General features: G+C 45.8%; 1 protein-coding gene across 1 annotated transcript in view; it reads right to left on the minus strand.

The window, feature by feature from the left end:
* Clstn2 (calsyntenin 2) overlaps positions 1–25,843 on the minus strand; it is a 609,459-nt gene that overhangs the window by 92,153 nt on the left and 491,463 nt on the right. Inside the window, 1 exon segment of the mRNA NM_134377.2 lies at positions 5,797–5,982. Coding sequence (NP_599204.2) covers positions 5,797–5,982 — 186 coding nt within the window.

A 25,843-nucleotide genomic window follows, 5' to 3' on the forward strand; every position in this document is an offset into this window, starting at 1 on the left:
ACATACAGATGATCCAATGACCAGTTAACTGAGATGACCACCCCCGTCCTATAAAATACCTAGTCTTTATACATGTGTCTGCTCCCAGAGATCTTGCACACTGAGACCACACAAACAGAGCTCCCGTGTCTTCTGTGGAGGGAACTGGCAGTCCCTCTTCCCCATCCTGCAGATGTTGCTGCTGGAGAACCTGATACATTTAACCAGATGGTACAGACTTTTATGGACCTAATAGATTGAATGTATTTCTTGTTACACTTAAACAATCTGAGGAAGATTCACTCCCACCCAAAGTTCTTTCATCTCTTCTTTCCAAAGGATCCCATGGGAAAGCTGTGGGAAAACAAGTCACTTGTAGGCATGGTATGGCAGCATTTGCACATCCAAGTATGCTTACACTGCTTGTTTGGAGCCCTGTGACAATCCCTGGAGCCACTAGATGCTAAGATTGTTCTTCGGGTACATTGCAAATGCTGCCTCACTGTTAGGTACTCCAAACTAACAACAGCATCTGCTTTCAAGTCCCCGGGTTCTATTAGTGTGGAGATGCTGTTCTGAGCAGCAAATAGAGACAGAACGGAATGAGAGAGCTTTATGGGCACAGGAGACTGTAGAAGGTCAAACAGTACATGGAATGGTGGTCACTTAGGTCTTCATACTGCTGTGCATAGCCCAGGTCTGGAGAGGCGGTGTCCTCTAGAGTTCTGAAGTGGATTTGTGGCAGAAGTGATGTGCATGGAGCCTCTAGGGTCAGGTGGCATAGGAGGGGTGGAGATCAGTGGGAGAATCTTGAGAGAGGAACTGCCTTGTCTAAGATCATCTAAGATCAAGGCTCATTCTACAGTATTCTCGGAGAGACACGTGGTGAGCAATAAGCAGATGCATGGAATAATTCTCTATTTTCTCAATAAATGTGTATGCAATGTCCAAGCCATGCCGAGCACTGCCATGAGAACACAACTTTAATCTCATGAAAATGTCCCCACTTTTAGGGACCCAGTAAGCCTTTTAACTCTCCTGAGGGAATAGTTAAATGGGTAGAATGGCTCTGAGTAGAGATTCTTGGCAGAATCCAGAAAGGCCTTCTTCAAGTGCCTGGTGGACCACTGGGTCTAGGTACTAGAAGAATGTATGTACGCATGACATACATCTCTGACCCATTATATCAACTTGACCATAAGTTCTGCTCTGTCCAGAGAAACAGGAATGCAAGTGACATGTGTCATAATTAGGAAATAAACTTTAAGGGGTGGTTCACAGTTCGCCATGAATCTTTTCCACCTTTCCTGGGATGAATGATGTTCTAGATCGAGGCTACTCCATTAGCTGGGGTCTTGTCCAATCCAAGGAGGACACATGGTCAGAATGATAAACTTTGCTTATTTTAAGCCAATGAAATCATGAGGTTCTGCAGCATAACCTGCCTGACCATCCTTCCTGATGATTCATAGGAGCAAAGAGTGAAGGCAACTATGGTTTCCAATTTTCCATCTATATGCTTGAGATCTGAAGGCCTTGAAAACAGAAACTTGGATTTCTAGGTAAAACAAGCTGGGCTCTGGTTGATAGACTCCTGGGGTGGGGCCATGGACACCTACTGAGTTTCTGACCATCTTGGGAAATACCACTATTGACAAAAGCCTTCTCTGAAAGGAAGGCAGTGGTGTAGTAGTTGCATAAGTGGCCTCCAACAAATTAGCAGATTCAGAGAGAGAGAGAGAGAGAGAGAGAGAGAGAGAGAGAGAGAGAGAGACTCACTGCTCATGCCATCATGGTGAGAGAGTGTGTTCAGCAGATGTCCTATCAGATTAGTGAATTAATCTGATCCCAAACCTACTGAAGCGAAGCTCTATGGAGTAAAGCTTTGAGAAGACTAAAGATTCCTACTGTCACCCAGGGAACACTACCCATGATGACATCCCAGATTTGTGGGACTCTGAGGGCATCAGAGCCTCTGATAGTAATTCTTTGGACAAACTCTGCTAAGCTGAAAGCTATTGTGGAAAACCTTAGATCCTCATACTTCCTAAATGTTTCATTGCAACTCCTTTTTGAACATACGTCTGTCTTTCTAGGAACCCAAATTATTAGGTGATTTTATGCTATGGATGCTTCTACATCATTTTAAGAGTTACACAGCACTTACATAAACAAAAAACATTTGCCGAAGTAATTAATGTATGAATGAATTCCCAAGCTCATCAGCATATAAATCTGGAGAAGAACGGGGTTGGGCTAATCCACTCTCCTTTGGCTTAGAAAGCACTTGATTTTAATAGCATCCTCATACACCGTGGCCTTTCCTTCAGCAGGACCTGTCCTGGGAACTCTTGACTTACAAACAGCCGCCCTTGGCATTGTGTTCAGGAAGTAGTGGCCAGCTGCCAGGAACCCTATGATCCCCTCAGAACAGCCTGGCCTCTGTGGTATAAAGGGCATATACACCACAAAGTACTTTTCTATTTCATATAATATGTAGTGACATAGGGTCAAGGAAGGGAACCTTTTCTTGGGCTGTCGTTAATGTCAAATTTGATTTGGCTGAGAGGTCTCCCTGAGGGCTTCTTCTTGCATTTCATTCTCAATATAGTACTGTGACTTTTCACATCTGGAAATCCTGGTCCAGAGACGAGATCGATACCGGAATTCCTGAAGTTGGAAAAGGGCAGTTGGCTATCTCCTCTAAGAAGCCAGGCTTCATGGAGTCTGGAAGACGGACCAGCTATCTGGTATACAATCTGGAGGAGACACAGGTCCAGAGAACTCCACTATATTGTTCCAAGGAGAACAGAAAGGAAGCATCTCCTTGCTTAAATCTTGGAAAGAAAATGTCCGCCAAGCCGTGTTTCCTCAGGTTTGTCTCCTGTGCTGCCTGCCATGTCTGCTTATGTGCCTTCTGACACCAGAATGGCTTCCCAAGCACTAAAGGGAGAGAATCCCACTTAAGGGGAAAGCGGGTGGAGCTGATGCTTGCTGGTGTCAGACACTAACGCAGAGGATGCCACAGAGCCTCAGTTCTTACAGAAGCAACCTGAGACTTCACCTAACTGAACAAGGGAACAGATGGCCTAGTGACTGAGGGGAAGGGCTTGGGAGAAAAAAGCAAAGACTTGGGGATGAGAAGCAAAGAAATGGACAAAAGGACCAGCATGAAGTGAGCCATGGGGGTGGAACTATAGGTTAAGGCAGATCCCCAGGAGAACTGAGAGGAGGCTAGAAGGTGGTGTTGCCCAGTGATGTCCTGTAAATGTACCCTTGCTCCTGGGTTTCTGGCTTAGGGTGTGGCCTGTTTATTAAGTTAGACTTTAGCGATCCCTTCTCTCTTCCTTCCAACAGCTTACTACTCATTAAATCTTGCTGATTTTGCCTCTTCACTGTCCTAAATTCATTCCTACAGCCACTCCCCTGGCTCAGAACTCATTATCTGTTGCTTAGACTATGGTAATAGTATCCTAATTGCTCTCCATGTTTCTCTTTAAAGTTAATAAAGATTTGTAGGATGAAAAATGCATGAATGCCTAGTTTAAAATGTCATAACAGCTCTCTGGTTGGGAAATGATGGAGGGAACCTGCCTACCATCTACTGAAAACACAGACGTCTGTCGCCAGGAGCCATGGTGCCCACAAGAGTCAGACAGTACCACACAGCCTGTGTGTTGGGCATGACCCAGCCCCTACCCTTTCCTTAGATGCCAGGGTGCCTGCCTTCTGATGTTCTGTCCTTTGTTTCTGCCCTGTTTTGCAGTACTCTACTCTAGGCCAATCATAAATTCCAGCTTCTGACATGAGACCTGACTCATCTGGACAGGGACTTCATAAGAGTGATAGGCAGTGCTACTGGGAAGGTGGCTAGAGAGAAGCAGGCTTGTCTCATTCAAAGGGCAGCTCTCAGATGCAGATGAGACACACCTGGGGAAGCTGCCTCCCCCAGCTGAGTTAGCCTGCAAGGCTGGCAGCCCAGAGGGAGTGAGCTATTAGCAAGCCACATGCAATTTGGGCTTGCTGTTTCTTCTCTTAAAATACTCTTTGAGCCTTCTCTACCTCTCACCAGCAGTACCCATCTCACCATCAAGTCACAGCATGTGCCCTTGGACCCTCTGATCTTTAGCAAGCAGAGTCATCATTTCCTTCTAAGCCAGAGTTAGGGGAAATGACTACAACCCATGGTGGCCATGTGGGGTTGAGTTCGATGACACTCCAGGTACCAGGAGGATGAAAAGGGATATTCATTTTAAGTAAGATGTCACCTTAGATGGCTTCCGTGAACCAAGTAGAAGAAAGGACAGGATGTGAGCAGTCCATGAGCATTGTAAATCCCTATATATCCTCTTTTGGAATAGTTGCTTGAAATGCCATTTCCCCCCAATTTACTGAATTGTTCCAGAAGGGCAGGCATCCCCACAGGTCTTCCCTGAAAGCCTGGTGATATGACAAACAGAATATGCTATTTAATAGGGCTTTGCTTTATTTTGGTTCTAAAATTTCACTTGGTTCTTCAGGTGAGAAAAATGAAAAGAACAATCCCAAAGACAACATAGGAGGCCCTCATGAAATAACACAACTAAACTCTACACCGAGGACCCTCACTTTCCTCTAGAAGAGGCATGGTTACAGTCAAGTGTAGCCCACTGTGGGAAGAAGTCTTTTCCTCAGCTCCCACAGCGAAGCGCTGCACACGAGTCCCTGAACATTCCTATAGAGAGCAAAGAAGTATTGCTCGTCCAAGGGAGGCGAAGAGGGCGGCCAACACAGTAGCAGTTGGCTACTAGAGCATGTGGTCCAGCCCCGCCTCACAGGCTACTTAGCCTCTCCTTCACAGGCCCACCAGAGAGCTACACGTCAGCTCTAGGAGCCAGGATGGCCTTGATAAATTCTCAACCAATGAGCCTACCTTTCTGAGAGACCTGTTTTCAAAGTCAAACTCTGATATTTCCTTTCTGTGTAAACTTCAATGATGGTCACACTTTGAGTCTCCAAGCTTCCGTCTTTAAAGCTGGGTGGATATGTTTTCTTTTTGGTATACATGTCAACACTAAGTGGAGCATCCCATGCGGAGTGTCACGGGATGCACAGTGGGGTATTCAATAAAGGCCTCTTCCAAGCCATCCTCTAGGGTATCCTATAATCAGCTCCATTTCCTTTCTTGCAGCCCACTCTCCCTCTCCAGTAGTAATTCCTTGTCTGTTCCCCTTTTGCCTTCACACGTGACTATCTTCATTCACCCACCTCAATCCTATCGGAAGCGGCTCTGCTCTGGACAGCTGGGCTCACTTCACAGGCTGTACCCCGATCAGTTGTTTAGCTTCAGGCCCTTGGTTTAGCGCTTTGCTGTTCCTATATTAAAATGCCCAACCATTTCATTTGCACCGGGCCTTGGAAATTATGTGGCTGCTTGGTGGAGATGAGTCAACCCCTTCTGCACATTGCCTGGCACCATTTTTTCATAATAGTCCTCGGCAAGCAGCTCTCTATAACCGAGCATGTTGGGAAGACCTTGAGTGGCACTTGCCTCTGTGCTGGAAACTTTGAACCAATATTTACCATTCAATCCCTGTCTCACCAGTGAAGAAAGGAAGCTCGGTCACACTCCTTGCCTAAAGCCACACAGACTCTGAAACAGTTGTGTCTGGGGCCAAAAAGCTGAGTTTTCTCACCCTTCTGCCCTAAGCAAATATCCATTCAGGAGGACTGAGGCAGGTGGGGAAGGCTGGCCTTTTTGCTATAATTAGATAAACTTCATTTGCATGTATCACTTGAAAGCTATTAATTGAACAGAGTCTCAAAGGAAAAGCTCACCACATAGTTTCTGAAGGGATTTCTCAGAGTAGGTCTCTCGGTCACAGCCCTTGCCGATGTAATTAGTCTGCAGCTCTGCAGTGACCTGGAGGGAGGACACAGCTCCGTCGCATGTCTCCAGGTGGATGCCGGGGAACAAGGGCATACTCCCTGAGCCGGGCTGGTACTCAATCCTTTTGGTCCAATCTGAAAAAACAAGAAGATTAAATCATTTACAGTCAGCCCTGCTAGACCACTTGTTTTGAAAGGGTGAATGCATTCCAATAAATCATTTGTTTCAACAAATAGATTACGGAACAGTTTGAGAATAATGAGAATTTTACATTTGCTGGATTAAAGCTCGCACCTCACCTTAAGAAAATACCAGGTGAGCCAGAAGGCTGGATGCAGCTGCATTGAGCCACAGAACACAAATACATACACTCCTTGGTCATCTACCTGCTTCTCAGGTACTATGTATTGTGGGGAAAACAGAGTGAGGCATAGCACCCAGAAATGTCGGTGAGACACCGGAAAAGTAGCGAGAAAAACATTATCTTATCTCATACAAGTATTACAAAGACTAAATCGCTTGACCTTGAAAGATGCCTGGGACACTTAGAGCCTGTGTGACACTGTGAAATGGTGGGAGCTGAGGTTGGGAGAGCAAGTGGGACCAATGGGGTGGACAGGCTGATGCCAATGCTCTCCTTCCCCTTTTATGTGCACTACGTTTTAGAGAGCTGTATCTTTCCCCATCCCTCTCCTATATTATCTTGTATGATGATTTTGGAGAACACAGATGTCTTACTTCAAAACAAAGGGAAGCATGGTCCTCCCTCTATGGTATATGTGAAGTTACAGAGAACACAGGGATTCTCGAACATTCAAAACTGCGATGTAAGAATGGCTGATGATTCTGCCACCGCTTTTCAGTGGAAAAATAATTGCGAGGTGATAAAGCATTGAAGAGAAGCGAAAAAAATCACAATCAAAATGGCAGCTCAGAAGAACAGAGCAATCAAGGAGAACAAACGCTGGGTTCTCGTGGGGATTGATTGATACATAATAGGATCAATCGAACGTCAGAGACACTCACTTAAGACAAAGCAAGCTCCCAAAGACTGATAACTCACAGTCCCTGAAAACAGGCAGAATTCCCCACTGTAAGGATACATCCGAGAGGCTGTGCAACCACTCCCAAGCACACTTAAAAGCAGAAGGGTGAGTGAAGTTGATGAAAGAAGCAAACTGTGGGTGCTATGAGTTCACAAGTCCCAAGTGTTCGGCATGTGGAGCATCTAACGGTGCTCCAACTAGAAATGGACATCAGTGAAACGCCTGACCTCACCTGTGAGAGCATCAGGAATTCCTGCATTGTGGAGCCACCAGGCACAGGAGTCCCTAGTGGGACACTGGCATCCATCAAAGAGATACATGGAGAAAGCCAGCCTTAGGGACCAAGTGGCTGCCTTTACTGAGCAGCTATTTTGTTCGGTGTTTCTATGTGCCACACCCTGCCCTGAGCACAATGGACACAGCGGTGAAGAGGTCAGGAGAGAGAAAGAGGAGGTGATGAGTAAGGTTGTGCTGGCTTATCAGAAGGAGAATGGCAAGGTACCTAGAGATTGACAGTTCTTGTATGAACTTGAGGCCAAGAACTGATGCTCTCTGCTTGGCAAAGTGGCAGCAAAGATCTTGGCTTGGCTGTAAGGTCACAAGTAGGCTCTAAAGGCTTTGAAGCTGCAGGTACCTCATCAGTAAAGCTGGGACATTAATATGGGTCTTACAGAGCTGGGATGAGGGTCACGTGTGGCGATGGATTCCTGCATAGAATGTGGTTCTGATTGAGGTTTCCAGGTAAGGGAGGGACAATCCCCAACATGCAATACAAGCTTAGCCTAGAGCTTCCACATTAATCGCTAGTTTTTGTCAGGGATTGTTAAAGGCATACCAGGAGAAGAAGTTGTATATCATGGTTGTGAGGCTCGACCCCAGGGAACAGACAATGGGAGGAGGATGTTCCCAAACCCACAGAGGAAAATATACCCAATTACAGTCTCCAGGACCTGAGACTAAACCATCCTATCGCATCCAGGAAGCCCCTTTGCAGCCCATGGCCTGAGAGCCCCAGTTCGATCCTAAGAACAAACCATAGAACAAAGGAAAGGAAGGCTTTTTTTTTTATCAGAACATTGTCTGGAAGCCACCGTATTCTAAGACGCCAACCACAACTAGAGAGTACTGCGCCCCAGGTACAAAATGTTTCATGTCACTGTGTTTGATCACGCTATTTCTTCTACATGGCATCTACTCTGCTCTTGACATAGCCTTCATGTCTCCTTCTGAGGTTCCTTTTCTAGGTAGATGCCTCTGTCGTGTCTCGACACATGAGTGAGTATGCAGCATCAGGCCCGAGTCTGGGAGGTGACTGACTCTCCATCAGGGAGCAGGTGCCTGGTCCAGAGTAGTTTTTATTAGCTAGCAGGGAAAAGTGCGTTGAGTTCCCTAATAGAGCACATTGAAACTATCTACCTGTGGCTAGTTTCCCTCGGTAGCTGTGAAATCCTTAAAAGCGGGGGTTTTGATGTTTAGTTTTCAGTCTTCCACAGTCAGCACTTGGCTTTTCCAGTCTAATCCTAGTGTTGGAAATCTTTGCCAGGCGGATCTGGAGAAGGCTGGAGACCTCACTGCGGCAATGGCAGCCCATCCTGAGACGCAGACAGATCCAAAGCCTGTCAATAACTTCCTGTTGCTGCCCTATCCATGCTATCTTCAACTCCTTAGAACCATCCCTCCCCACAGAACACGGTTGCTTCTCTATGGCATTTGGTCCTTAGCTGACAATGGAAGAATCTGCTTCCTTCTGAACAAGAAACAGGATCTAGGAGACAGCCTGCTTTCTTCCCTCCCTCCTGGGATCCCCTTAGTGAGTTGCTAATGGTTTTGTGAAGCAGACTGGTGTGAGCCCAGTGGCAGGAGTTGAGGGCCCTCAAGAATAAGAACCCTCCACTACAGGGACTCTGGTCGCAGAACTGATTCCATTTTCCCTGTGGCTTTGCTATCTTTCTCCTCTATATATCTACATGGTTATTTCTGATGAGAAATAGCATAGAAAAGGAGGAAATAGAGCAGAAACTAAGTTGTGATGTAAAAGGCCAGTCTAGCAGCTCTATCCTCTCTCTGGTCACCCATTTGCTTGGGAGGCTGGTCTCTCTCTGGCCCTCATGGAAGTCAGGAACAGAGGAGCTTTAAAAGCAGCAAACTGCCAGTCACTCTGGTGACGACCTCACAGGGCTTGTTTTTGAGGGTTACGAGGAGCAGGCAAAATTGCCACTATCTAATAAAGGAAATCGATGACGCTTTCAGAGTACAACATCCTTGAGAGACTAGAAAGCTTACACAGGCATCTCTAAACTCTTACAAAAGGAGGCTGTGGAGGGCTCGAGAGAGCCAAAGGAAAGTCATCACATTCAGCCTACACCACAGGACACATCTATTCCTCTTCATTTTCTGCAGGGTGAGAGAGTATTGTGTTTAAGAGTATGGCCCCTCGGTCTAGCCCTCCTGCCATCAGCCCCAGCCCTGCCATGGAACTTTGTGGAAATCATCTGCCTCCCAGAGTCCAGGTTTTCATAAATTTGTAACAGCTACTCTGAATTGTGGGAGAGGGAATTTAAAACACGGTTGTGTCACCATCAAACACGGGGCACATGTTCAAAAGATACGTAGCTCTTAAGTTATTGCTTCTTAAATGATATGTCAGGAAGAGACTATTGGTCAGTTCATCCACCAAGCACTTTTACAACTGCCTTTTTATTTAATCCTCACTGGGACCCAGTGTGGGGATGTTAGTGTCCTAATTGCTCAAATGAAGAAGTGACAGCTGAAAATTGGTGTGACTTACCCAGGGACACACGACTCTTTTGCAAAAGTTCCCCACTGACCTGTAGAATTCACCAGAACTGAAGACAACTGCCATTTTTACAGATTCACTTTTAAGGCCTACTTGCACTGGTTTCTTAAAGGAACAACCCTATTATTGACAGAGAATGGAGGGGTGTGGTTGGCATTATCCTTACGCCGAGCCAGTTAGTAAATTCACAGCCTCTGGTATAATGACAAGCAAAAGATACATGTGATGGTAGTTAGCAAAGGTGACAGAGCCCCATTCTTGGGCTTGGTGCACACCCATGGTCAAAAAAAAATCTGTGAAAATGGGAGTTGTTCTCAGTCCTAGCAAGTCCCCAGGTTCAGTGGGGAGATTTTGTGAGAGAATTGTATGGTCCTGGGGAAGTCACACCAATTTCCATCCATGGCTTCATGAGGCCTAGGGGACCATTTCTATCTAGAAGAGTGGAGGGATTTGGGTTTGAACTTCAACTGCTCCAAACCCAGACATGTGACCTTAGCAGAGTCACTGTCATCTCCTCTGAAATGATTCCACCTGTCCTGAGGTGATCAGGAGCCTCAGTGCAACCCAAGGCCTCAGCCCAAGGACCTTCCCATGATGCCTCTGTGAGAACATCTCACTTCTGGGTCACAAGCTTCCCAAACTGCCCTGCCTATGAAAAATAAAATAAAAAAAAAAACCAAACAAAGAAACAAACAAAACCCTTCAAAATAAAACAGAAATCCTTCTCTGTAAAAGGTCTAAGCAATTCTCTTGCTGCCCTGTACACTGAGCAAGTGTGTGGTATATTCAATAAGCTATAGTAATAATAGTAATAATAATAATAATAATAATAAATTAAATATACTTAGTAAATTAGATAAATCATCCAAGTTGTGATTAAAAACAAGGGGGGTAAATATGCTATTGACTGACATAATATCTCTCTGTATTATGATTGAAATACGTTTGATTGATATGTACTTTGGGTATTAAGAAGTGATCAAGTCAAGATGATTAAAATATCCAGCACTTAAAAAAAAGGTTTAGATGTTGGTTTACAAACTGACTCAATTTTTTTCTTCTTAAGTGAACAGAAAGTCCTGACTGCCTGCTGTTTTAATAACAAGGCCTAAATTACCCTGCCAGTTTCCCTGAGGATGCTAAGACTGGAATGGCATCAGGATTTAAACTCTGTTTTGTGGATTAAGGATCTGGAAACATGATGATTTTATTAAAATTCCTGCTAAATTTAGGAATCCCAATTCTTATTGGGAGACTAGTAACCTCCTAGAAGTTTCACACTGAATGCCTGGAGTTGGAAAGAAGCAAATCAGAGGTTTCCAGAAAGCATAAGCTTTGTGCCTTTTTTACCAAGACATTCCAGTCATTTTGTTGTCCCAATGTGGCCTCTGAGAATGTCACAGGAGGGTGAAAGGGACAGAAATGGGCTTGGCCTAGACACTCTCCTTTCTTTCCGTAGCTGTGCATGACTGGGTACCTCCAGCTCTTCCCATTCTCAGCTCTCAGGAGCTGAAGGAGCATCAGGTGTCCTAGGAAGTTGCTGGACTCCCATAAGCCGGTATCTGGATGCTGGGATACTGGGGTTGGGGTGTGGGAGAATACGAAAGGAGTTCAAGGAACAGGTTTGAATGGGAATCATTCAGTGCTTTCTCTAAGATATGGTAATTTGGATTTGGGCACCAAAGGTCTAGTCTGCTACAAGAAGAAGCTACCATGGTACCTGGCTAAGCAGTGGCCATCTTGCACAATCAAACTGGGACAGTGGGTAAGGAAGGAGTTGGCTGCAGAGGTCAAGTGGAAGTCAGCGGGCAATCTGTGTAAGAGATTTAGATTTAATTTCAGGGCCAAAGAAGAGCCATATGTATGTGTTTTGAGAGGCCATTAAATACGCAGAGTGGTTTTAAATGCTTATTTGAGAGCTAGGCCAGCCCCTAGGAGTCACTTTCAGAAGAGCAGAGCACTCCTTCTGGCTAACCCAAGATCAGTGTATGCTCTGCTATACGAAGGGGTAGGGACCTCTATCCAGCACAATTCAGTCAGCTTTCCACATCTAGACAGACAGGTGCTTGACTCTGGCTTTGCCACCTCAAGTTCTTGGATATGAGGTGTCACTTGCTGGGCTCTCCCAACTTTCATTTCACTTGAGGACCAGTCAAATGCAGTTTCTCTGTGCGTGCTCCAAAGCCCATGGGCAGAAACTGTTGCTGTTACAGTCATTCATGTGTTTTCCTTCCTTGTACCACTCTACATGATAGGAACTTACTAAGCCCCTACTATGTACCAGACAGAACGTGGGGGATGGGAGCCAGGGTCCTTACATCTTACTTCTAGGAAAGCCACAGTCACGCATCAACTTAAGGTTGACAGGAACGAGGTAATTTATAGCACCAAGGACACTCGAAGGCTTTCTGGAGGGAGTGACTAGGGTTTGTTTTAATAACAGGTTTTTAACCATTGCTGTTATTATGTGTGTAAGGCCAACACATCAGGAGACAATTGCTGCTGGAGATGTTGCGATTCTCACAGGTTCCCCAGAGAAATGAGTGACCGTACAGGAGCAGTGGTGCCACTCAAGAGGCAGAGGAAAGGCCAGATTAGGAATTTCAGAGGCCTCTAAGACACCGGAGCTGTGCTCAAGGGTGTGGTACCCATGTCTGGGTGACTGGGGCATTCGGACATGTGTGAGAGACAGCTGTAGAAGGTTTACAGTGGATTGGTTGGTTTACATTTTACAGGGCAAGCAAAGCTCTAAATAGCAATGCTTCAAAACTCAGAAAATATAAGAGTTTATACCATGCTATGGAATCAGCACAAAGCCACAGGTTAGAGGACAACTCCAATACAGCTCCCCCAGGGCTGGGTAAGTTCAAATGGTGTGACGTAGGTAGAAAAGATGTGATGTTCATCCAGTCTCAGTTTGAACAACCTAGCAGCCTGGCATGACTCCGAGAGTTTGGACAAGGCTACTGGTGCCTGCTATGAGCACAGGCTTTAGAAAGGAGTGTTGGCGACAGGTGACCAGGACCATAAGAGAGTTCTTTGGTATATACAAAACAGTCCCCCATAGCCCGAGTGGAGAGAGTGAGTTCTCAGAATCCTGTTCCTTCATGGCTTCTCAGGATGAGCCCCTCCCTCAGCATCTGGGCTCCTCATTGGGCAGGGCCAGGGGATGGTAGATGTAAGGTACAGACTGAGCAGCTGGACCCTAAGTGCAGACACTGCCTCCTCTGCTACCAATGGCTGGACCACGGGCAGGCTATGACAGCTTTCTACAAAATGGGGGGAGGGGTGAGAGAGTAGAGGTGGGGGGAGGGGGACTATGGTTGTATCTCCTGAGGCTTTCCTGTACTGAGATGGTAGCAGGGAGAGGCCTAGCAGAGCTCAGGGAATGTGGGCTGTCTTTTTAGGCTTCTGAATGCTGGCTTCCTCTCATGAATGCCTGAGAATCTGAATGTAGGCTGTCATCCATGCAACCAGCCCTCTAGAGAGCTAAGAAACACTGTTCTCCATCTTGCTCCTACCAGCCCGGTGAAGGGGAAGTGTTGTTCTCTCTTACCCGAGAGGGAGAGGAAGCTGGGTCTGGACAGGGAGTGTATGACTCCCTGGGAATCTTATGGCCAGAGGCTGACCTTCTGTTGTATTGGATTGATCTGAGCCCTAAACTTCCAAAAGGATTCTTTGCCTTTCTGACTTGATTTTCTTTTCCCACCTTGTCAGTCAAGGCTCAGATTCTTCCTCTGTTGGAGGGAGGCAGGAGTTGGAGTCACTGAAGGGTCTGGGGTGAGGAGGGCATGCGATCTGAGCTACTTGTTGCTTGGAAGGGTCCCTGATGGGTTGGTTGGTTGCTGTCACTGTCTTTAAGTTCCCAATGATTTCAAAACGCCAGGCTCCTGGTTTCCATTGGCACCAGAGCCCACAAATGACATGACTGGACCTCTTTGCCAGTTTTCATTGGTCATGCACTTTAACCTTTCTAAGCTTCAGTTTCTTCATCTGTAGAATGGGAGCACTAACTGTCTCAAAGGGAGGCACCATAGCGTAATTACTAGGACTAAGGCTTTGAAGCCAGCTGATGTGATCCCAGCTCTGCTGCTTACTCCCCGGGGCAAGTCATTTCCTTCTCTCTATGTGAATTTACTCACGCAAACACCTAGTTCAGAGTCAATTATAGTGTTTATATGAGATAATAAATGCCAACCACTTAGCCCTGCGCCTGATATGCATAGGCACATACATTCCAAGTGTCTGAGTGTTAAATTATTTGCCTTTCTCTTTTTCCAATTAAAAACAATTACACACAGGATCCGTTTAAAAAGAAACACAACACAAACTCTGTGAACTCAATTACAAGTGTAAGGACTCCCCTCTCTTTTTTTATGACTGACCTCTCTGCCATTTGCTATGTTTTATTTTAGCAACAGCGTTTTTACTACCTTTTAATTCCCACTAAAAGAGATAATTAACTACAAAGAGCACAGAAGGGAGGTGGCATGGACCTCTGGACCCAGATCTTTGCTTAAGCCTCAGACCACACTCTTGCTGCTCCCTCTTTCTGGGATTCTAGCCCTTCTCCTACTCTCAGCTCTGGAATGGAGGTTTCTCATGTCTACTTTGGTAGAGAGTCTGTTCCTACTTTCATCTAATCCTGGCTCCTGAGAAACAATGATTTACCTATTTATGTCCCAGCCTCATTCTAGAGTCAGATCAGTATGTCACACACTGAGGAAACACTCAATAATTATCTGTAAGGTAAGTGGTCATGTGCATGACTCAGAACAGGTGCATGTTTGCACGCACACATGCACGCACATGTATTCTGCCATTACTGCTGTCCAACTTCAGGAATATATTACTATCCTTACGATTCAGCACACATTGCCTATCTCTCATCCCCCTAGCACCTGCTCAACTGCTAAGTGACAGGCTGCCAGGCCTTAAAGTGGGCTGGATTCAAGACACCCCCAATACTGTGTGTGGAAGATAGGGTAGGTGCATGCATTGAAATTATTATCAACTACTTTAATGTTGGGAATATCCTCACATTCTTTGCCATATTTAGTTTCCTTAATTATTGTCAGTGAATGCCAGATGAAGTAACTCAAAATTTGTCTTGCCAACGACACATTTTCTCTAGTTTACAGGGAGCAGAGGGGATTTCCTCCTGTCCCGGATCAGCGATGTAACTGGTTCTTTGTCTCATCCTGCAGACCTCAGAGTCACAGACAGCAGTGGGTGTTCCCAGGCTCATGCCAACAGCACTGGGACGCTTCAGGCAGCTTCTTGCCCAACAGTCAGGCTTTTCTTAGATCTAATTTCCCGGCTTTTCACTGAGAACAGGAGAACTCGTGCCTCCAGCACAGGGCGTGCTGAGAGGACTTGTCTGGCAGACCGGAGTGATCCATGTCTACCTCACCCTGTGTGGTGTGGGGCCCAAAGCTTCTCCCAGAACAGGTTCTCTCACTTGCTCTGTATCCTGATCTGACTCTTCAACTTGTTTGCTACAGGCCTACCAAGTCCAGAGAGAGAGAGAGAGAGAGAGAATATGAAGGCAAGGTACCCAGCAGTTCTTTCACAGAGTAATTTCATATTTATCCATTCTAATGACAATAAAATTCTGGGTGGGCATATTGGCCATCCCTTTCACTTCAAAAAAATTGTTTCTCTTTTGGTTTTATGACATGCTGGTCCATGACTGATTGTGAGAAACCTCAGTCCTTCCCTGAAGATAACTTGAGAAGCTCTGGTTTAAGTAGTACTTATCAAAACTAGTTCCTAAAACCCGCTTCAAAGGCCTTCAGCTCCAGCTTAGAGCATCCCAAAGTTTAAGCTGTATATCCAGGGTGCTTTTAGAGCCTACTAAACCTATACTATGGTTTAGATAGCTCCCAAGGCCAACATGTCTTCACTCCAGTCTGACGGCCATCAGACTTCTCCCCTGAACTAATTACTATGAGAACCTCTTTACTTCTCTTTGTTTCTCTGTCCTTTACATGGGACACCATTATCCAAGTACAACTCTTTCAACTTCTCTTATGAGATGTTCCCTGTCCCAGACTTTGCTTTCTCTTCAGAATTCACTCATCACACAAGGCCCATCATTGTTCTTCTTGGATTTCTGTCTGTAAACTGCATGGGATGGTGGCTGGCTTTAGTTTCACCCCAAAACAAACAAACAAACAATGACTTCCTTTCCCAACCTCAGAAGATTGCATAAATAGACTCGGAAAACCCAATTCTAGATAATATTTGACAAGAAATTCCCTCACATCTATGAGCCTTGGCCACACAGGATGAGTCAAAGAAGATTCAAACCTTGTGACTGAACACGTGCTGAGGAATTCTGTAGCTACTAGATAGTAGCATAGTGGAAATGAGACATCATAACAAGGGACCTCACATGAAGTTGTCCTCCCTTTCTTTTGGGACACAGGGTATAGTCTCATAAGTACCACAGATACAGGACAGGGTTCTTGTAACATCCTAGAATATGCCTTTCTGCTTCTGTAGGGCTATACATCTCTGTCCCTATTGCATTGGGGTTTTTAACCAGTAAAACAACAGTGGATTCTGCATGGGAAATTTTAATGGTCTATGAGTGTTATGGAAAAACTCCAGACCTCAGTATTCCTGGGTAGAAAGCAGGTGGAGGGAGCCATTCAGCCGCTGAGGAGGACATTGTTGCTCCAAGGTTACTTTTAGATTTGGTCAAGATGGATAATGAAAAAGGAAGGACTTCATGAGTTGGAGCCAGGAATACCATAGAACAATGCACAGAGCTGCACCCAGAATTTAGAGCCAGGGCCCCTTCACGAGCCTTCCTTCCCCATAGTACAGAACTTTAAACCTTTATCCATAAGATTGCATCAGTGCTGTGAAAACTGATGGACAGTAATGGATTTCCTTCCTTCCCTTTCCAGAATAAACCTTCTTACAGGTTATCCTGCTCCTGGACTCTGTGCTGCATATTGTGTCTGTGTATAGCAAATACCATGTCCTCTTTGGATCACTGGTCTCTGAACAGTTCGCTCTAGACCTTGTGGGCACCATAGCTTTGGGTGGTAATTTGAGTAACTTTTGAAGATCCTAGGGAAGACACAGATGTATTTTATAGTCACAGAGAAGAGGTCACTTGTGATAAAGAGATTTCTTTAGGGACTGGATTATTGCCTGTGGCTTTGGGTTTAGTTTGTGGCCTGATCAGTGGAGCGTGGATGAATGTGACAGCAGAGAGTTCTGTGTAGAAGCTCTGTGAGGCAATGCATGTTCCTATTCACTCTTGCTAGTTTCTGTATCTGTTCCCCCCCAAAAAAACCATATGCACTAGATAGGCTACTGAACAGTGATGTTTATAGAATAAGAAGATGGACTAGAAAGTCCCCCTGTGACCCGGAGTCAATACCAAGTTTAAAAACAAGGCTAAGTATCCTGCCCCCAGAAGGAGCTACTAGAATGGGTTGACAGTGGTTTGGAGAGAATGCTGGGAGAGAAGGGAGGTGTCAGTGGACTTTGGTAGAGCAGGAAGGTCAAGATCCTAACCCATGTGGAGATGGATCTAGGACAAGCTGGCTAAAATTCTCATTTGTCTGTTAGGGAGACAGCCTGGTGAATCTGAATGAGCAGACATGAAGATTATGTTATGGGATATTTGTGAATATATGGTACCAGAATGCTGTGGGCACGTCTTATTCTGTAGGGTGATCTTGGCTTGCTTTTAGCTTGTCTTGTGGCTCTTCTCCCATGGGCTGAGGAAAGAAGGTTGGAGCTACAGCCCATATCTTTCCTGAAGTTGCCTCCCAAAGTCCAAGGCTCAAAGGAGACAGATAAGGAGTCCCCTGGAAAGTTCTCTTGAGTTTTCTTCACACTTTGCTGCATTCTTGTCACACATATTGATTTACAGTTAATCACAAATACAAGTGAATGCTGATTTGGAGTCAGGCTAGGCCATATAGCATCGTCCATCCTTGGACTGCATTGTCTAGCATGTTAGTTTCTATTTATTCACTTATCTTCGCAGAGAGAATGCTGGGGTGGGGGATGTCAGTGGACTTTGGTGGAACTAGAAGGTTAAGATCCAAACCCTAGTGGATATGAATCCAGCTCAAGCTTGCTAAAGATTCTCACCGATCTGTTAAGGAGGCCGTATGGGAGGTCTGAATCAGTACTGTGTGTGTGTGTGTGTGTGTGTGTATGTTGTGTGTGGGTGCTCATGTGGAGGTGTGTGAATGAAGACGAAGGTGTGTGTGTATGTGTGTGTGTGTGTGTGCTCATGTGGATGTGTGTGAATGAAGACGAAGGGGTGTGTGTGTGTGTGTGTGTGTGTGTTCATGTGGATGTGTGTGAATGAAGATGAAGGTGTGTGTGTGTGTGTGTGTGTGTGTGTGTGTGTGTGTGTGTTTTGACAAAGTCTCACATTGTCATAGAGTTTAGACAAGTTGGCCAGGGAGCCCGAGGGATCCACTGGTCTCAGTTTTCTCAACACTGGGATTATAAATATGTTGCATTATATGACCCCACTTCACATGGGTTCTGAGAGTTGAACTTAGATCCACACACTTGCATAGCAAATGGTTTACCAGCCCCTTGTGATTGTCTATTTGTCTGCAGCTGTTGACTACATCCAATCAAAAGTCCCAGAAGAGCATGGGTTGTGTCCATTTTGTTACCTTTCAAATCTCCAAAGTAGGACCAATTTCTAGGACACAGTAGGTTTTCACTAAGTGTTTCAGAAATGAATTGCAGGGACGGCACACATTAGAAAAGGTGTCAGTGCCTGCAGGGACTCCCTGGCCTGGTTGCAATGGTCAGTCTCTCTTCCCTTTGTGCTTGATGTAGACTTCCTAGCTCATTCCAGTCCTTCTGAATTGAAGATGATACCATTCTGCTTGACTGGCTTTGTCTTTATCCAGTAGGCTATCTTTCAGGGATCCATACATATCTGCCCAGACCTTAGGCAGGTTCTGCAGTGGCCATCCTGGCTCAAGCACCTGAGATCCCTTGTCCCGGTCCCAGCAGCCACCGGCCTTCTATGTGTTGCACAAGGGAACCCTCTGTTCTGCACAGATCTGTCACTCTGGGATGAGTGTTTCAGTTCTCCAAGGGTGTACTCTAATGAGTGTGGGTACCACCGTGGTTCAACCCATAATAGCCCTTTTCTTCCTTTCCCTCTGGTTCCACACCGTGTGGAAGGCAAGAGCAGCGGCAGCCAACACAGAAGAGACCCATATGTTGCTCAGCTACCGGGGCCTTGAGCTTCTGCCTTCTCTTCAGCCTTTGTGTAAGCATTCGCCTCCACCTTCAAGCTTCTTCAACAGAACAGGCTCAATTCTGAAGAGATGCAGGTACTTCTGAGCAGCCCTGATGAAAGATACTTCTCCCAAAGGGGAAATCATCAACCCAGCCAACCAGGGTACTTTCTTGTGGATTTATAGAAATGCTTCTCTCTCATGCCCAATAAACATGAGCATTTTCAGGCAATTTTCTTATCTTGGGAAAAATGTATTATTGGTATAAGACGGAGCATCTGTTCTTTGAGAATATTTACTTTTATGTCTCTGAATAGCATTTACAATGGAGGAATATGGTTTTTCATGCATGCATTTTCCAGCCCTTTGAAAAGATGGCTTATGTATGTTTTGTCACCTTCTAGTCTTATAAATCTCATTAGTTTATCGGTTGCACACAACTTTAAGATCTAATTTTACATAGAAAGACTTTGACTCTGAGTGGCTCAAGAGCACGGAACTTCACATTTCATTGGACAGTAGTCTCAAGTTAGTAGTCTCAATTCTCATGTCTTGGAAAAATACGTCCCAAGCCACAGTCTACAGAATAGGAGACTCTAGTGCGCACATGTGGGGTGCTGGGAGATGCAGCTGCTGGGGGATGCAGTTTCTCACAGCTTCGGGCAATGCTGAGCCCTCAGAAAAGGTTAGGAAGGTGCTTGGTAACTTATCTCAGGCCTCAAAGCCTTCGGACTTCGGGCTAGCCCACACACTCCTGAGAAAGTAAGAAGTTAAACACTGTGGAGAGTTAATGTTCATGAGTGCTGTGAAAAGAAAACTAGAACCATGACAGTGCCTGACAAGCACCAGCCTACAGGACTCCGGGACTCTGCCAAACACATTTGCATATTCCTCAATGAAGGAGCATCATACATCCGGTGAGGTTTTATGATGTGGGAGAATATGCCAGAAGTAAGAAAGATCATAAGGTGCACGTGGCAGAATAGAAGAAGAAAGCACAATGATGGTAATGTGGCATTGTTAAATTATGGTTCTATCAATGAATAGCCTAGTAAGGGCACCAGTGGAAGGGGAAGCCCTTGGTCCTGCCAAGACTGAACCCCCAGTTAACGTGATTGTTGGGGGGAGGGTGATAGTGGGGGGAGGATGGAGAGGGGAAGCCCATATAGAAGGGGAGGGGGAGAGGTTAGGGGGATGTTGGCCCAGAAACCGGGAAGGGGAATAACAATCGAAATGTAAATAAGAAATACTCAAGTTAATAAAAAAATTTATGGCTATATTTTATTATTTATTATTAGCATTATCATTAATATTATTTTATCTGTGGACGAGTTTATGACGGTGTAATTGTGTGTATATGTGAGTGTATACAGTGTTTTGTGTGTGTGTGAAAGAGGACTCAGTTGTGCTCATCCCTGTGGAGGATAACTGCATGTCAGTCTTTGCTGTTACCTCGTCTGAGGTTCTGCTGCTCTGTCCTCCAAGCTAGCTGGCATGCAAGCTCTCAGGGACGCTTCCATGTCCACCTTGCATCTCCTGCAGGAGCTTTGGAACTACAGACTAAGCCCTACTGCACCCCAGTATACAGGTTCTGGACAGTCAGGCTTCTGTCCTCATTCCTGCACAGCAATTCTTTACTTACTGAGCAATCTCCCCTGCCCAACTGCAGGAAAATTTTGAGGGGGTTATTGCTCTTCCATTTTTTTAATCTTTAAAAAATGATCATAAACTCTTTAAGTAAAGATAGCATCAAAAGTTATGGTGGCCCAAATGCCACTTCCCTTGAAGTTTCCGGTAGGTTGATATCATTATGCAGGTGAAGGCAGGCAAGATAAAATGAGGCCTCTCACTGGATGAGAAGGAAGATGGGCAGGAGCAGAGGTTTTAGAAGAAGAGGGAGAAGCAGGAGAGAAGGAGCTAGGAGAATCAAGATGGAAATGGAGAAGGACGACCCAGATCCGGGTGGTCTTGATTGCCAAGGTAGCGGGATGGATTTCAGTAGGCAAATTTATCTTATCTAGGTGGGAGGTTTATATCCTTACCAATTGGTTGTGAGATTATTGTGCAGATTGAGAATTTAACATGTAAATCTGATTGTTGGGTTGCAGTTTGTTGAGTCTTGCTTTCACTGGATTGTTGGGAGTGGGAGCAGAGTCTGTGGCAGGGAGCCTCAATAGGCCAGCCCATGCTGGACTTCTAGAACCCTGAGTTTACCCGGTAGCTGGTATCAGGTTTGCAGCTAGTAGGGAGCCCATATGGTCCCACGGGTGCCAGAACTAACTCAAGAGACAAGTGTGGCAAGGTGCCACGCTGGAATGGTTGGTGGACAGCCCGGGTCAGAGAGTACTTGGGGGGCAGGGTGGAGCTACTGAGATAAATTAACACTGGTTCCTATGGTCTGACAGAGCCGGAACTAGCAAGAGAGTGACCACCCTGGTACTCGAGGGAACTGGTTGCACCATTTTTTTAAAGGTTGCACCATTTTTTAAAAAACCGAAACAGGTTCCCCTAAAATGCACAGCACATAATATTTACCCAAGAAACATCCTTCTCCTATGATCAGAGGTGTCTGTGTCCCGTCTTTGTCACAAGACCCCACTGGCATATGTGACTGCCACTGATGGGGCACTTTGGGATTTGATATTGTGTGTCTTATAATAATCAGTTTGGATACTTCAGTTAGGGGCTGAAGTTCAAAAGCCCATAGTCTGACAGGGAAAAACATACTGTCAGCATTTGCTTCTGGCTGATGGCCCAGAAGAAAGGCTCCTTTGCCCAAGGAGGTCATGGCAGGTGGGAGATCCCGTTGTCATTAATAAAGCCTCCCAGCAGGGAGACAAGGCTCCTACTTCTCACAGCCCCAGACCTACCTATGGGAACCTGGTTGCTATGATTCAGGGATTCAGAGTCTCAGACCAGAGACAGACACTGGCAAGGAGGACACAGAGGGTATCAAAGTCATCCTGGCAACTGTCCTTTGCCAGAGACTTTGACATTAAAGTGAGACAAATGAAGCTTGTTTTAAACTCTGCCTAAGGCAAGGTAATTAGGTCATGGTGGCAGTACCCTCCTAAGAGATTAGGTATTTTATTATGGGACTAGGTTAGGGCTAGAAGAAGGAAAGCAGGATTAAATCACAGGACTCAGTCAGTGTCCAGGAGAGTGGGTCATTATCAGGTAGTCCAACCTCCATGTGTCTCTCAGCCACAGGTTGCTCTTACAGGCTCCTGTTTCCCTCTCATCTCCCTACTGTGTTGTGTTACAGCATAAGGCCTTCAGCAGATGCCAACCTGATGCTCGCACCTTATCTGGTACTTTTGATACTCTAGAACTGTGCGTAAAAACAAACCTTTCCCCTCTGTGATTGATCCGGCCTCAGCTCTCCATATAGCTACACAATGTAGTCTAAGAAAAGCAGGGAGGAAGGAGCTTCCTTGTTGAGGCCCCCTTTCCCGTTGGGAGCAAGGAGACCTTGGTTATCACATCCGCCATCTTACAGGATCCTTCTGAAAGGATCTAGGAGTTCTACTCTTATTAACTGTCTACCTCTGAAGCCCCATTGAAAACTAATAGGCAATAACTTTTTTTTTATTACAAATTCCTCAACCACATGGTGGATGTCTGGCCCCTTCTGTCATAAAGCAGTATGTGTTGGGTAGATGCAAACAAATTCCTAGAGGACACAACGACTAATTAGCAAGCTCTCCTGTGGGTTGCTTTCCTACCACCGCTTCCCAGCCCTGCACCTTCCCCAGCCCCTCAGAGCACCTAGCTATCTTCACTCACCTTTAGAGCTCAATTCTAATGCTGTCTCCTGGGCAAAGCCTTTCTAATGCTGGTCAAATCCCCTGGACAGCTGAGCACAGGGGCAAGTGCCTTCCATCTCAACTATCACAGTCTGGATGCACTTGTCACTACCCTGGCCACTCTGTGTGGTTACAGTCTTGCCTGCCCCTCACCTTACCACTGCAGGTCATGGTGCCCAGGGGTTCATTACTGGCTAGACATTAAGCAAGCTCTGAGGACATTTTCTTGTGCATTGAGAGCTTTCTAGTTGATCCTAGACCACAGCTGACCCTCTGCATGATAGGGTGGCATCAGAGCCCTGAATGTCACATCACCCATCAATGCAAATCCACTCCATCTACTAAGAGCACATGTGGAAGATATGGGGAGACTTATGGCTCATTCTACCTACTTCAGGTGAAGAAAGCGTAGGAAGAAGAGGTCTGGCCTGCCTGCTACTTAGGCCACAATCATCAGAAACTGAGTCTGGCTGGTGTACAGACAGCATGACCTCAAAGCTGGCTGGGCTAATTACCTCTTGACAACAGAGAGCAAGGAGGAAGCTAATGTCCTTTTCAGGGTCTCTTATGCACGCCATCAGCACATATGCTATCCATCTGGGAAAGGCATTGGCAGGAGGCTCACTTCACCCTGACACACTTAAGGCTGAGATGTCCAAAGTAGTACAGCCAGCAGGCTAGACTAAGAGGCTGGTCAGACTCCCCAGATATGTTAGTGGCTTGTCTTCATTCCAGGCTTGCTTTCTGTTATTAGTAGTATTACTTTAGTCATTCCCACATGCACAGTTCTTCCTTGTGACAGCCTCCTGGTAAAGGCTGATATTAGCCTCATTTCGCAGATACCACACTTGAGGGCTCAGAGTGACTAATTGGCTAGTCCAGTGCTCTGGAGTCAAAGTGTGGTAGGCCCTGAACTTGAACTCAGGTTTTTCTGATGTAAGAGGCAGAACTCTGTTCCTACCAACTTCCTATGGGGAAGCATCCAGTGGACTAGATCTGTATGAAAGAACTTATAGGCTATGTCGGTGGAAACCATAGTCTGGTGACTATGTGGCTCAGGCAGTTTCACAAACAGAGATTCTAATGACCTGAATCTAGTCATGGTTTCTCCTCTTTAGCATCTCACATGCGTGTCCTTGTCTTAGCCCTTTCCCTTTGTGGTTCCCAAGAGGTCACTCAAGGAGTCTGGTGGATATCTGTACCTGTAAACGCTGAATGAAGCAGATCCCAGTAGTGGGCTTACAGGGAGGAGTGATCCTTCCCCCTCCCACCATCCTGGAGGCCAGGGTCTTTCCTCAAAACTGCCTTGTGCGATGATACCATGCAATGTCTCTGAGCGTACATTCTCCATTTGCACTGCTCTGCTGCAGCGCTCCAAAGATAACAGTGCCTTGCATTTCCTCTGAAGCATCACAGAGGACCAGGATGGAGAGCCTAGTATCCAAGATGGCGCTGGCCTGGATATCATGAACCCTGTGGAAAAATCTTAACCTCCGTGTCCTCCTCTATAAATGTGTAAGCATCTTTTAGGATGTGTTAAAGAGTACCTGGCCCTTAGGTGCCACTTGGCAAATAGTGATTACCCAGACAGCAGTAGCTATCGTTGTTGTTTTCAATATTGCGTACTGTGGCCATCCACCCCTCCCCCGAGGGCTGAGATTATTGGCCCATTTCTTCCAAACACAGGGGCCAGGTAGAGCATGCTACTTTGATCCAGCAGGTCTTTAAGCACATTAGGATGCCACCGAGTAGGTAAACCAGCATCCCTTACAGAGCCATTTGTTGCACCTTAATGATCGGCTATGTCAGAGATGTCAAAACAGGTCGTTATTCATAGCGAAGTGCCCCATGAGGCCCACAGCCAGAACAAGCTGCTCGGCTGGCAGCTCTCAGCTGAAGCAAAGCTCAGGGTCACCCTCGAGCAGCCAGCCGCGCTCAGGCCTTTGCTAGTTATTTGGGACAAAATTGCCCATTGTGGTTTTAAAAATCAGAGCAAAAGGAACGCAGATGAGCTACTGTTTGCTGAGCATGCTCTGTGGTTCTGTGCAAGGTGCCTTCTATTTGATCCTGGAGAGTTTAAATGAAGGAAGCCAAGGCTAGATGGGAGTAGCCTTCCAGTTCAGAGTAGTGACAGCTAAATTGGGACTGTGTCCCACTCTCTGGGACAGTGTTGCTTTTCCATTGCCTCTCCCTTGATTCTAGTCTTTATCACCAACATTCGGGGTATGCTGATCAATCTATGTATTCTATGTATTCTACCAATCTGTGTATTCTATGTATTCTACCAATCTGTGTATTCTATGGGGTGTGTTTATTTGTAGGGCATCCCTTATTTGCCCGATCTTAACCAAAGCATTGTTTGCACCATGATTTAAATATGGCAAAGTATTTCTACAAAGCAATCTCTTTTGGTCATAACAATCCGATAAAAAATAGTTTGGCCAAGAATTATGATTCATAATTTATTGTTGAGGAGACCAAACCGAGGGCGGAGAAATGGCTGAAACAAATCCTGTGACCAGATAGGAGTGAAGCTAATCTTTGAGTCCAGTCCACATTCCATGTCCAGCTCGGTAATCAATAGCTTGTGTTTGACCCCTGTGCCCTCTATCTTCTAGGGCTCCAAAGTGTTTCCATGTGGGGGTTAGGGTGCATTGCGTGGCAAAGAGAGGAACAGGGATGGTATTGGAGGAAGATTGTAGAAAGACTGAAGGTCAGACAGAGATGAGTGGAGAGTAGGTTATGGGCCCAAAGAGGAGAGTGAAAGGTCAGGGGAAGCCCAGGGGCAGAGGAGAAAGAAAGTGGGTCTTGAAGATAAAGGGACTGATTACCTGGAGATGAGCTTCAAATAAGCTACGTGCCACCCTGATGAATGGAAAGGAAGGTAGGAGATTTTTATGGTCTTTGTAGGCTGTTTACATAATACAGTAAGCTACTTCTTCCTATGGTGACAATGGACAATACAGGCTTTATAGAGGGGTCAGGAAGCTTTATCCTCCTCCCCCTGCTCACCTCTCCATGGGCTAGAAAGTGAATATTTAGATTTCGAGAGACAGGTAGTCTCTGTCCTCAGCAATACTGTTTCAGGGCATCTTATGCCACCT

The sequence above is a fragment of the Rattus norvegicus genome, chromosome 8, assembly GCF_021556685.1.
Source record: "Rattus norvegicus strain SHRSP/BbbUtx chromosome 8, alternate assembly SHRSP_T2T, whole genome shotgun sequence".
Classification (NCBI taxonomy): domain Eukaryota; kingdom Metazoa; phylum Chordata; class Mammalia; order Rodentia; family Muridae; genus Rattus; species Rattus norvegicus.